Here is a 13,074-nt window from a genome sequence, read left to right on the forward strand (position 1 = left end):
AAATACAAGGATAAAGAGAAAATTCTGAAAGCAGCTAGAGATAAACATGCTTTAACATATAAAGGGAAACCAATAAGACTCGTGACCGATCTCTCTACTGAAACTTGGCAGGCCAGAAAGGAATGGCAGGAGATTTTCAATGTGATGAACAGAAAAAATAAGCAGCCGAGAATCCTTTATCCAGCAAGTCTGTCATTTAGAATAGAAGGAGAGATAAAGGTCTTCTCAAACAAACAAAAACTGAAGGAATTCGTCACCACTAAACCAGCCCTACAAGAGATCCTAAGGGGGATCCTGTGAGACAAAGTACCAGAGACATCGCCATAAGCATGAAACCTACGGACATCACAATGACTCTAAACCCATATCTTTCTATAATAACACTGAATGTAAATGGACTAAATGCTCCAACCAAAAGACATAGGGTATCAGAATGGATAAAAAAAACAAGACCCATCTATTTGCTGTCTACAAGAGACTCATTTTAGAACTGAGGACACCTTCAGATTGAGAGTGAGGGGATGGAGAACTATTTATCATGCCACTGGAAGTCAAAAGAAAGCTGGCGTAGCCATACTTATATCAGACAAACTAGACTTTAAATTAAAGGCTGTAACAAGAGATGAAGAAGGACATTATATAATAATCACAGGGTCTATCCATCAGGAAGAGCTAACAATTATAGATGTCTATGCGCCAAATACGGGAGCCCCCAGGTATATAAAACAATTACTCACAAACATAAGCAGCCTTATTGATAAGAATGTGGTCATTGCAGGGGACTTTAACACTCCACTTATGGACATGGATAGATCATCTAGACACACAGTCAATAAAGAAACAAGGTCCCTGAATGATATATTGGATCAGATGGACTTGACAGATATATTTAGAACTCTGCATCCCAAAGCAACAGAATATACTTTCTTCTCGAGTGCACATGGAACCTTCTCCAAGATAGATCACATACTGGGTCACAAAACAGCCCTTCATAAGTATACAAGAATTGAGATCATACCATGCATACTTTCAGACCACAAAGCTATGAAGCTTGAAATCAACCACAGGAAAAAGTCTGGAAAACCTCCAAAAGCATGGAGGTTAAAGAACACCCTACTAAAGAATGAATGGGTCAACCAGGCAATTAGAGAAGAAATTAAAAAATATATGGAAACAAATGGAAATGAAAATACAACAATCCAAATGCTTTGGGATGCAGCAAAGGCAGTCCTGAGAGGAAAATACATTGCAATCCAGGCCTATCTCAAGAAACAAGAAAAATCCCAAATACAAAATCTAACAGCACACCTAAAGGAAATAGAAGCAGAACAGCAAAGACAGCCTAAACCCAGCAGAAGAAGAGAAACAATAAAGATCAGAGCAGAAATAAACAATATAGAATCTAAAAAAACTGTAGAGCAGATCAACGAAACCAAGAGTTGGTTTTTTGAAAAAATAAACAAAATTGACAAACCTCTAGCCAGGCTTCTCAAAAAGAAATGGGAGATGACCCAAATAGATAAAATCATGAATGAAAATGGAATTATTACAACCAATCCCTCAGAGATACAAGCAATTATCAGGGAATACTATGAAAAATTATATGCCAACAAACTGGACAACCTGGAAGAAATGGACAAATTCCTAAACACCCACACGCTTCCAAAACTCAATCAGGAGGAAATAGAAAGCTTGAACAGACCCATAACCAGTGAAGAAATTGAATCAGTCATCAAAAATCTCCCAACAAATAAGAGTCTAGGACCAGATGGCTTCCCAGGGGAGTTCTACCAGACGTTTAAAGCAGAGATAATACCTATCCTTCTCAAGCTATTCCAAAAAATAGAAAGGGAATGAAAACTTCCAGACTCATTCTATGAAGCCAGTATTACTTTGATTCCTAAACCAGACAGAGACCCAGTAAAAAAAGAGAACTACAGGCCAATATCCCTGATGAATATGGATGCAAAAATTCTCAATAAGATACTAGCAAATCGAATTCAACAGCATATAAAAAGAATTATTCACCATGATCAAGTGGGATTCATTCCTGGGATGCAGGGCTGGTTCAACACTCACAAATCAATCAACGTGATACATCACATTAATAAGAGAAAAGACCATATGATCCTGTCAATCGATGCAGAAAAGGCCTTTGACAAAATCCAGCACCTTTCTTAATAAAAACCCTTGAGAAAGTCGGGATAGAAGGAACATACTTAAACATCATAAAAGCCATTTATGAAAAGCCCACAGCTAACATCATCCTCAATGGGGAAAAACAGAGCTTTTTCCCTGAGATCAGGAACACGACAGGGATGCCCACTCTCACCGCTGTTGTTTAACATAGTGTTGGAAGTTCTAGCATCAGCAATCAGACAACAGGAGATCAAAGGCATCAAAATTGGCAAAGATGAAGTCAAGCTTTCACTTTTTGCAGATGACATGATAGTATACATGGAAAATCCGATAGACTCCACCAAAAGTCTGCTAGAACTGATATATGAATTCAGCAAAGTTGCAGGATACAAAATCAATGTACAGAAATCAGTTGCATTCTTATACACTAACAATGGAGCAACAGAAAGACAAATAAAGAAACTGATTCCATTCACAATTGCACCAAGAAGCATAAAATACCTGGGAATAAATCTAACCAAAGATGTAAAAGATCTGTATGCTGAAAACTATAGAAAGCCTATGAAGGTAATTGAAGAAGATATAAAGAAATGGAAAGACATTCCCTGCTCATGGATTGGAAGAATAAATATTGTCAAAATGTCAATACTACCCAAAGCTATCTACACATTCAATGCAATCCCAATCAAAATTGCACCAGCATTCTTCTCGAAACTAGAACAAGCAATCCTAAAATTCATATGGAAACACAAAACGCCCCGAATAGCCAAAGTAATTTTGAAGAAAAAGACCAAAGCAGGAGGCATCACAATCCCAGACTTTAGCCTCTACTACAAAGCTGTCATCATCAAGACAGCATGGTATTGGCACAAAAACAGACACATAGACCAATGGAATAGAATAGAAACCCCAGAACTAGACCCACAAACGTATGGCCAACTCATCTTTGACAAAGCAGGAAAGAATATCCAATGGAAAAAAGACAGTCTCTTTAACAAATGGTGCTGGGAGAACTGAACAGCAACATGCAGAAGATTGAAACTAGACCACTTTCTTACACCATTCACAAAAATAAACTCAAAATGGATAAAGGACCTGAATGTGAGACAGGAAACCATCAAAACCTTAGAGGAGAAAGCAGGAAAAGACCTCCCTGACCTCAGCTGCGGCAATTTCTTACTTGACACATCCCCAAAGGCAAGGGAATTAAAAGCAAAAGTGAACTACTGGGACCTTATGAAGATAAAAAGCTTCTGCACAGCAAAGGAAACAACCAACAAAACTAAAAGGCAACCAACGGAATGGGAAAAGATATTTGCAAATGACATATCGGACAAAGGGCTAGTATCCAAAATCTATAAAGAGCTCACCAAACTTCACACCCGAAAAACAAATAACCCAGTGAAGAAATGGGCAGAAAACATGAATAGACACTTCTCTAAAGAAGACATCTGGGTGGCCAACAGGCACATGAAAAGATGCTCAACGTCGCTCCTCATCAGGGAAATACAAATCAAAAGCACACTCAGATATCACCTCACGCCAGTCACAGTGGCCAAAATGAACAAATCAGGAGACTATGGATGCTGGAGAGGATGTGGAGAAATGGGAACCCTCTTGCACTGTTGGTGGGAATGCAAATTGGTGCAGCCACTCTGGAAAACAGTGTGGAGGTTCCTCAAAAAATTAAAAATAGACCTACCCTATGACCCAGCAGTAGCACTGCTAGGAATTTACCCAAGGGATACAGGAGTACTGATGCATAGGGGCACTTGTACCCCAATGTTTGTAGCAGCACTCTCAACAATAGCCAAATTATGGAAAGAGCCTAAATGTCCATCAACTGATGAATGGATAAAGAAATTATGGTTTATATACACAATGGAGTACTACGTGGCAATGAGAAAGAATGAAATATGGCCCTTTGTAGCAACGTGGATGGAAATGGAGAGTGTGATGCTAAGTGAAATAAGTCATACAGAGAAAGACAGATACCATATGGTTTCACTCTTATGTGGATCCTGAGAAACTTAACAGAAACCCATGGGGGAGGGGAAGGATAAAAAAGAAAAGAGAGGTTAGAGTGGAAGAGAGCGAAAGCATAAGAGACTCTAAAAACTGAGAACAAACTGAGGGTTGATGGGGGGTGGAGGGAGGAGGGGGTGATGGGTATCGAGGAGGGCACCTTTTGGGATGAGCACTGGGTGTTGTATGGAAACCAATTTGACAATAAACTTCATATATTGTAAAAAAAAAGAGAATAAAGCAAACAGAATCACATCAAATTTTAAAACTATTTTCCACAAGAGAAACCTGTTATTGTTTCTTCCTGCCCCATCCTTACTGCTTTCTGTATGTAGAGAACTATCTGAAAGATTAAGCGTTAGCTTAATGATTATGGAAACAATCTTACATTTATAATTTTTAAACTTCTACAGTTTCTTTCCTGGGGTCTTTTCTGTTCCTTTCTTGTTTTGTTTCTAAGGAAATCTGAGCACTCAATGCCAACCACAGCTTTTTAATAGTTTACTTTTTTATCTTGTCAGCTACAGGATAACTGTCTTACATCCTACTGTAGGAAAGCCCTGTTAAAACACTTCCACAATAGGGGCGCCGGGGTGGCTAGGTTGATTGGGTGTCTGATTCAGCTCAGGTCATGGTCTCATGGTTTGTGGGTTCAGGCCCTGAGTCCGGCTCTGTGCTGACAGCTTGGAGCCTGGAGCCTGCTTTGGATTCTGTGACTCCCATTCTCTCTGCCCTTCCCCACTCATGCTCTGTATATCTCTCCTTCAGATATAAATAAACATTAAAAAAATTTAAAGAAAAAAACAACAACAACACAAAACACTACCACAATAATCCATGCGACACAGGAGAGAGCTCCATCTTAACCCCTATCCAGTGTGGTTTGCTGCAGAAAGAACTAAAAGTGCCTTACTTGAGCCTTTTTTTTCATTGTACTATCTTGTTTTACTGTATTAAAAATTACATAATTTTATTAGGAAAAGACTTTATTAAGGGTTTTGTTAGGTGGTTAGTTGAATGTCCAACTTTCCTGGCAGTAATAAATTTTCCAAACAATGTATCTGAAATGTATCTTGTTTCTGCTTAAAATCAGAATGGCAGAGTGGAAAAAAATCTTATTCTGGATTTCAAGAGATCTAGATTCTAAATACAGCTCTGCTATAAATTATGAATTATGTATCTCCTTTGGCAAACTAGTCTACTCGGGGTTTTGAAAATGAGAAGTTTGGTTTAAATAGTATCCAGATTTCTCCCCGTACCAAATTCCGGTCTTCCCTGTGCTAGTTGGCTGATTGATGTCAGCTAAGGAGATGCCATAGAGGTGATTTGGGTAAAGGCTCCTTTCAAGAGGATGGACTAAGGAAAGGGCTATATATATCTGAGGTTGGAGGAGATAACTATCTTTCCCATTAGTTCAATGAGCCTCCCTGCATGCCTAAAAGGACAAACTGAAATTTAGCAATTTCTTTTCTTCCAATTGCTCTATTAACCCAATGAATACTGAAATACATATTTTTTCAAAATTAGGAAGTAGCATGTAGTTGGAAATTCTTATACTGGAGCTCCCAAATCTAGACGTAAATCCACAAACTCCCACAATGACGGAAACTATCATTAACTGCTTATGTGATCTTGGGTAAGTCATTAAATCTTCACAAGCTCAGGGATATTGAGCTCCAAGACCTCTTCTAATTCAAAAATTACTGGTAGCCAGTAGCAACTGCCGAATTTAAAGATCACAAAAATTGTACAGTGCACTATTAATTTTTTTAAATGTTTTATTATTATTATTTTTTTAAGTTTATTTATTTTGAGAGAGAGTGAGTGTGCTGTGCAAGCTGGGAAGCAGCAGAGAGAGGCAGAGAGGAAGAATCCCAAGCAGGCTCCTTGCTCCCAGCAGACAGCCCCAAGTGGGGCTCGATTCTATGAACCATGAGATCATAGCCTGAGTGGAAATCAAGAGTTGGAAGCTTAACCCACTGAGCCACCCACGTGCCCCATTAAATGCTTCAGAACAAGAATATTTAAAAAGATAGGTGTACATTAATAATATCCACTGTTCTACTTGATTTCTCACACATAAAAGGGATCTATGGAGCTTACTTTTCATGAGAATTAAATGAAATAAATGGGATTTGTATCATTTTCAATTCTTTTTTCTCCTTTGTATACTAGCTAAAATCTTTGTATAGCAATCTGCAATTGTGTTTGAACAGCTAATATAAATTATTTCACTTTTAGAAAAAACACAGCATAAAACCAGCAAAATATTCAACTAAATAACTAACAGTAATTGCTTTTGAATTATAAGCATGAAACATTCTTTTTGAAGAATATTTTTTGTCTAAAGCAAATATAATTTATTACTACTTACAAGTTACTGTATAATAATGGAGTTTTTTTTAAGATGGTGTAAGCATTTCCATAATATACCAACATTTTCAAGGTGTTTTGTTTAACTTGATTATAAAATATACTCTGGGAAAAAATGTATAGATTCTTTATGAGAACAAATGTTTTTGGAAATTTGTCAATAGCCTTTCAGAATGGAAATGGTCCTGAATCAAACAATTCAAAGCATATTTTTTTTTTGAAAAAGAAATCTTTTTTGTGTTTCTTGTAATAAATATAAAATTCCTAATCTGGAAGTTAGGTTTCATAACAAGTTAACATTTTTAACCAATAAGTGTCAATAACATTATATGCATCATCTTTGTAGATATACATGTATATTTGGAAACAAGATGCAAACAAGTTTCTTTTACATGTGCTTGGCACACAATCCCTGATAAAAGGCTCATATGCAAACTAGGACACTGCTTAGCTTAATACTCATTTTATAGGTAATAAAAAATTACCTATTCAAACAAAATATATCAGACTACTGTAGTGAAATTTAACAGATTAAATATATTTCCATTAGTGTTTAATTTCTTACTGTTTAACTCTCAAACCAAGGTTCAAGGGGTTAAAAGAAACACATTTTTCCTCAGACTTCACTAATACACACTACTATTCATTTACCAAATAATAAGTAAATATTCTTTTGAAACACACACGAGAACATTAGAAATTATGAGTTAATTTTTAATATTTGCATGTTAAGAAAATATATTTCACATGTTAAAAAACACATATATGTTAGAACTAGTCGTCTATATCGGTATGTATCTCCACTGTTTATACTCTGAGACTATCATGGTTTTATCTACTTGAATAATTAAGGGTTTAGTTTTTTTTTTTTTTGTCCATGATGGGCAAGAATTCTTCACATCAATGTCTCTATGAAGGCATGTTCATAAGAAGGTCAGGCGACGTTTTTATTCATATGCTAGCTGTTGTGTAACATTAAATAATCATGAAGTACAACTTCTGAAAGAGGAGACCTTAAGCTATAGAAAGTGCCTATTGTTTGCTGTCATAACTCTAAAAGTTTACTGATCAGAGTTAAACAGTAAAATCATGCATAAGACACATTTCTAAGTTCTTATTTTCTGTCCTTGAAAGTTTTCAGATCAAGATTATATACAACAATCTCATAAAGGTGGCTAATTTTTAAAAATGCATATATACATACATGTATATATACACATATATGTGTATATATACATGTATGTATATGTGTGTGTGTGTATATATATATATATATACACATACCCATAATATCAATTAAGTGCTTGATAATTTCCTTTATTTCAAATTCATCACTAATTTGCAATTCCTGAATTGAAAAAAAAGAAGCAAAGCTTCTTTTATCAGAAGTAAAGTACAACATGTAGAGTATGTTCAGCCCAGGGCTATGCTTAAGCTTAAGTAACAGAACAAACCTTTAGCAAAGCACTTTAAAGGTAATCTATGAATCAAAAATATTCCACTGGAACAATGGCCTTAAACATGAATATGATGATTGATTATGTCACTACTCTTGCTAAACTAGAAGGCACCTTAAAGTGACATTTGAACTATGTCCCAAAGTTTGTCTGGGAGGCAAAGGAAGATAACATAGCTTTAATCTTCAAAAATGTAGAGGATTAGATTGGTAAATCTAATTTTGTTTTCTCTTCCATTTATTTAAGTTAAAAATGGCCTCTATCCATATGTCTAAAACATAATTTTATTCTACTCAATATATTGAGGTTTGTGTGTGAATCAGGTATTTTGAACCAGAGCTTTGTCCTGCAAATAATAAGAATTTATCATTTATAGGGGCACCTGGGTGGCTCAGTGGGTTGAGTGCCTGACTTTGGCTCAGGTCATGATCTCACAGTTCATGGGTTTGAGCCCCATGCCAGGCTTTGTGCTGATAGCACTTAGCCTGCTTCAGATTCTCTGTCTCCCTCCCTCTCTCTCTGCCCCTCCCCAGTCCCTGTTCTTTCTCAAAGATAAATAAATAAACATTTAAAAAAAGGAATTTATCATTTATAAAGTTGTTTTTATGCCTCTCATACTAACATTGTAATAATGTGATTTATTAATCACTTCACATTTATTACCAAATTCATCTATTTTGGTTAAGCACATTTTACAGATGGGGTAACCTACGTTTGGAGGGATTAAGCCCAGTAGCCGAAGTAAGGATCATGTAGCTACTGATGCAATAGATAATTCAAACCTAGGCTGTCTGTCTTTAGATCTATAAACCTAAATACTATGACTTTTAAAATATCGATTTAAAACTTCATTCTAGAGCAAACAAATTATGATCTTCAGGAGTTGTGTCCCTAAGTTTGTTTCTTGAAGCTGGTGGTTTGGGAACTATTGCATTATCACCATGCCACTCTGCCTCCCTAGAGTTTCTGATTTTGATTAACTGCCTCTTATTGCCATGAACCAGTCCTTTAGGGAAGCCTCTTATGAGACAGTGCATGATAGACGGTGCTGTGGAGGATTAAAAAGAAGAAGAAAATATGGCTCCTGCCTTGAGAAGATTACAATCTTAAAAAAATCTACTACCCCAAATATAGTACGGCTATAAAGTGCCCAGACTAGGATGCTTACTAGAGATGACTTTGTGGGAGCAATACAGTTCGATTACAGTTTTGGTGGAAAGGAGAACAGAAACCAACAAAGAGACTAACCTGGGTATAAAGGTTTGACAGTGGAAATAAGACTTGTGGAATGGTTTAATAACCCTTCTTTATTTCAAAACACAATTTTAAATATTTCAATTCAATTTTCTCTCAAACACACACAAAATTACTAACCTTCTACATTCATGGCTTCTCTTAGAACCTGAAGTTTCTTTTGTCTCTCTCGGATTCGGTCCAAAGCGCTTGATATTGCTGAGGAAGTGGGCAATTCTCGAGTATGAAACATTGGATCCACTTTCTGAGGGCCAAAGATATCCAAGGCTATGCTTCCATCTGAGTATCTTGCCTCCTTTTTTCTAGGAGTAGTTGAAGTCCTCACTGTTACTGCCTCAGGGAGATATTGTCGGAATCCACCAGTTTCCCCAGAAAAGTCTCTCTCATCTGTGCAAAGCAAGTCCATGGATGAAGCCCAAATCTTCTTCTTGGGAAGCACATCAATACCAGGGATAGTTTTTTTTTCTGGGCCACTAGTTTTGAACTGGTAAGGGGAACAAGTATTTTCAGAATCTTCACGTGCAGAATTATTATCTGATGAAATGTCCTTGAAATAATCTTCCTCATCTTGTGTATCTCTGATGGACAGAAATCCCATAGATTTACTAAGCCCTTTGTTAAGAAAGGTCTGATGAGAGAATGGAGACTTGTGTATGTCTAGTACATCAGAAGTAGCGCTTCTTCCTGGAATGATAAGAATCTATCATGTATGTACAGAATTTTTAGAAAATAACTGGAATGTAATCTTACTATTGACAGTGAAAGTGCTGGTAATTTTCTAAATTTCCTAATGGAGGATCAGAGATGACATGGGATGGTGCCGATAGTGAAAGTGGAAAGAGAAGTTATGTTTGTGTAACTTTCCATGGTCCAATGTTTCTTACCTAATGAAAACAAGAATGTAGTGAACTTACTTTTTTGAGCAGTGTTATTTTATGTTCAAAGGTGAATTATTTGGTTTTAAAAAATAGACTAGACAAAAGTTTCTGATACTATCCAATTTGGCAGAATATTAATTATCCATGAAATGATTTGGCACAATAATAGAAGGTAGAGTATACTCCTTTAACTTCTAAAGGTATAATTCAAACATGTATCACTTCAACATAAAGCCTTGGTATTTTCTGGTCATTTAAGTAAATATTTTTAAAGAAGAAACAAAGAATTCTTGCTATATTCTGGATGAAAAAAGGATTGTAGCATTTAGAATCCTTAAGTATCAAAATTTTATTATAATTAGATATGTTTTCAGAAACGTTTGAAATCCAGATAATTTGATTGTTTAAATTATGTAAAAAACTTAACTTTTCCATGGCAGACCATCATGTACTAAAATAGTTTTTGTCTTAAACATAATGCATCAATATTTGTCAACTGGAATAAAGTCTTTTTATTCTTTAGTCTTTGATGTAGTTAAAAACTGGTAAGCCATTCTAATTTTTCTGAGGCACCAGTCTAAAAATGCATTGAGACACAGCAAAAATGCCCAACCAGAAATTAATTTTTGAAATCCATAAAGTGAATTAAAAAGTCATATATTTATGGCTCCACTATAGAAAAAGAAATGTAGAAAAATACTTCAGAGTTACTAACCCAGTAGCCCATAAACACTGAAGATTTCCTGTGTGACTTTCTGTGATCCCTCTCTAATAACCTATTTGCTATGTACACAATATAAAATAATGACTAAAACTTTCCTAGTAATACTAAATTGCTTAGTAATTCGTCTGTATAAGTCAATTGCCTCTTCAGGGCAATAGCTATAAGCTTTAATTCCCTGACTTCAAATTTTACCTTAAAAATCTTAGAAAAGTGAATTTATTTCAGAATGGTCCACAAATAATTGCTTACTGGAGAATTAGATTCAAATACTTTCCTTTTCTTGCAACTCATGTTTCCCTGAACATGGATCTTTTTAAATGCAAATAAGTATAACATCAATATTTGGGGCATGTCATATCAAGATCACTGAGAATATACCACACCACATCTAGACATAGATTATCACAGACTCTAGCTTCTAATCTAAGATAATTTAAAACTGATAAACACATGTTTATGTTACAGTATTTTAGAGATAAATCACATTCTTAAACCACATATTGAAACTCATTAATTTAGAATTTTATTAAAAATGTAGAACAGATATTCTTCAAAATTGATAGAATACATTAGATAAAAAATAAGAATTGAAAGGACTTAAGGGTCATACAACCACAGACGAACTCAACAATCTGCTGCCTTCTTTTACCACTTAGCTACCAACAAGTAGCCAAACTTAGAAAATCAAACAAGTGAGTATTTTGGCAATGTCATAAATTCATAGTCAAACAAGTTGGACACTCAGCACCATGTGTTAATAGTAATTTCACTCACTCTCTACCATGCTGCACTTTTTCTCATTCTTCAATTTTCCCACCTTAATTCCCTCTTCTTTTTTCTGATGATCTTATCTCATATTCCAACCAGAAAATAGAATCTGTCAGAAGAGAGCTTTCTCACTTTTCCATGGCTAATTCTACACATCTACCCATGTCTGCCAATCTTTTTCCTTGTCTCAAAAGATGAAATCTTTTACCAGGTGAAGGCCAATTCCCAATACGTGTTCAATCCCCTCTCCTTTCATGTTATCAGAGATTTTGCTTCTTTGGTTAACTTCCGTCCTCCATGTTAATTAACCCCTCTTTCTATTGAGTCATTACCATTAGTACATAAACATGCTTTAATGTCTCTATAATAAAAAGCAAACTAAACAAAACCTCTACCCTGTTACCACATTTCCCTCTTGCCACTGCTGTCTCCAATTTCTTACTTCGCATTCAGTAGTCTCACTTTAGCCAACTTCCAACTCCTCCACACCTGGGCAACTCTCCTTATGTATCACTAATGTCCCCCATATTGCCAAATCCAATGATTTTATATCCATATCCTACCTACCTCTACAGCAACAACTACCCATCAGCAACAACTGATGGTGATGACAGTCACTTAATAAAGAACAATCCTCTCTTTACAAGAGTGTTTTCTCCTACTTCTTAGATTGCTCATTCTTAGTCTTTGCTTTTTCCTCCTCTATCAGATATTCAAATGTTGGATGTCCTCAGATATCAGTTTTAGAACCCTATCTTTTCACTCTTTTCTTATATAATTTCATCTGCTAACAAGGCTTTAAGTATTATCTATATACTGATAACTCCCAAATTTAAATTCTTGGCACCAATGTCTTCTGGGAGCTCCATTATTACATAGTTGGAACTTCTATTACTAAATCTTACAAGCACCTCAACCTGAACATGCTGAAAATCAACTTTTTGCTTCCTACATCCAGAGATATCCATTCAACGCCAATCTTTCAAATTACAGAAAGTGGCATCATTATCCAATTGATTGCTCAAAACAGAAATAAAGGCACCATCCTGAAATCCTTCATCATCCTTACTGCCCATATCAAATCCATCAGAAGTACTGACTATTTAACTTCTCAAAGATAACTTACTCCATGTGATTATTTCGATTTTCACTGGCATCACCCTATTCCCAGTTAACATTACCACTTGACTAGAAAACTGCAATGGCTTCTGGATAGCCCTCCCCCATTCTTTCTTCATTCAATCCACTCTCTATTCAGCGGTCAGAGTTATCTTCTTAAATATAAATTCCATGATGCCACTACCTTTTTTAATAAGTCTCAAAGGCATAGTATTATACTCAAAATAAAATCGGACTCCTTTCAGGTCTGCTGTTTGAAACTTTCTTAGTCTCATCTCCACTTCTTTTATTCCATCCAGGCCACAGGTTTTCTTGTTAAGCTCTCTTCTATGTTAGG

The 13,074-nt window shown here is 35.8% G+C and overlaps 1 protein-coding gene across 7 annotated transcripts in view; it reads right to left on the reverse strand.

The window, feature by feature from the left end:
• The window catches only part of PTPN13 (protein tyrosine phosphatase non-receptor type 13), a 227,101-nt gene that overhangs the window by 97,723 nt on the left and 116,304 nt on the right, over nt 1-13,074 (reverse strand). For 6 of the 7 annotated variants that reach the window (XM_042935989.1, XM_042935988.1, XM_042935986.1 and 3 more), the window contains exon 7: nt 9,369-9,932. The exons of the other annotated variant lie outside the window; for it this stretch is intronic. In XM_042935989.1, the coding sequence (XP_042791923.1) occupies nt 9,369-9,932 (564 nt within the window). The remainder of the gene's footprint in view (nt 1-9,368; nt 9,933-13,074) is intronic. 7 annotated transcript variants of the gene reach the window in all.

This window comes from Panthera leo, chromosome B1 (assembly GCF_018350215.1).
Source record: "Panthera leo isolate Ple1 chromosome B1, P.leo_Ple1_pat1.1, whole genome shotgun sequence".
NCBI classification, from domain to species: Eukaryota; Metazoa; Chordata; class Mammalia; order Carnivora; family Felidae; genus Panthera; species Panthera leo.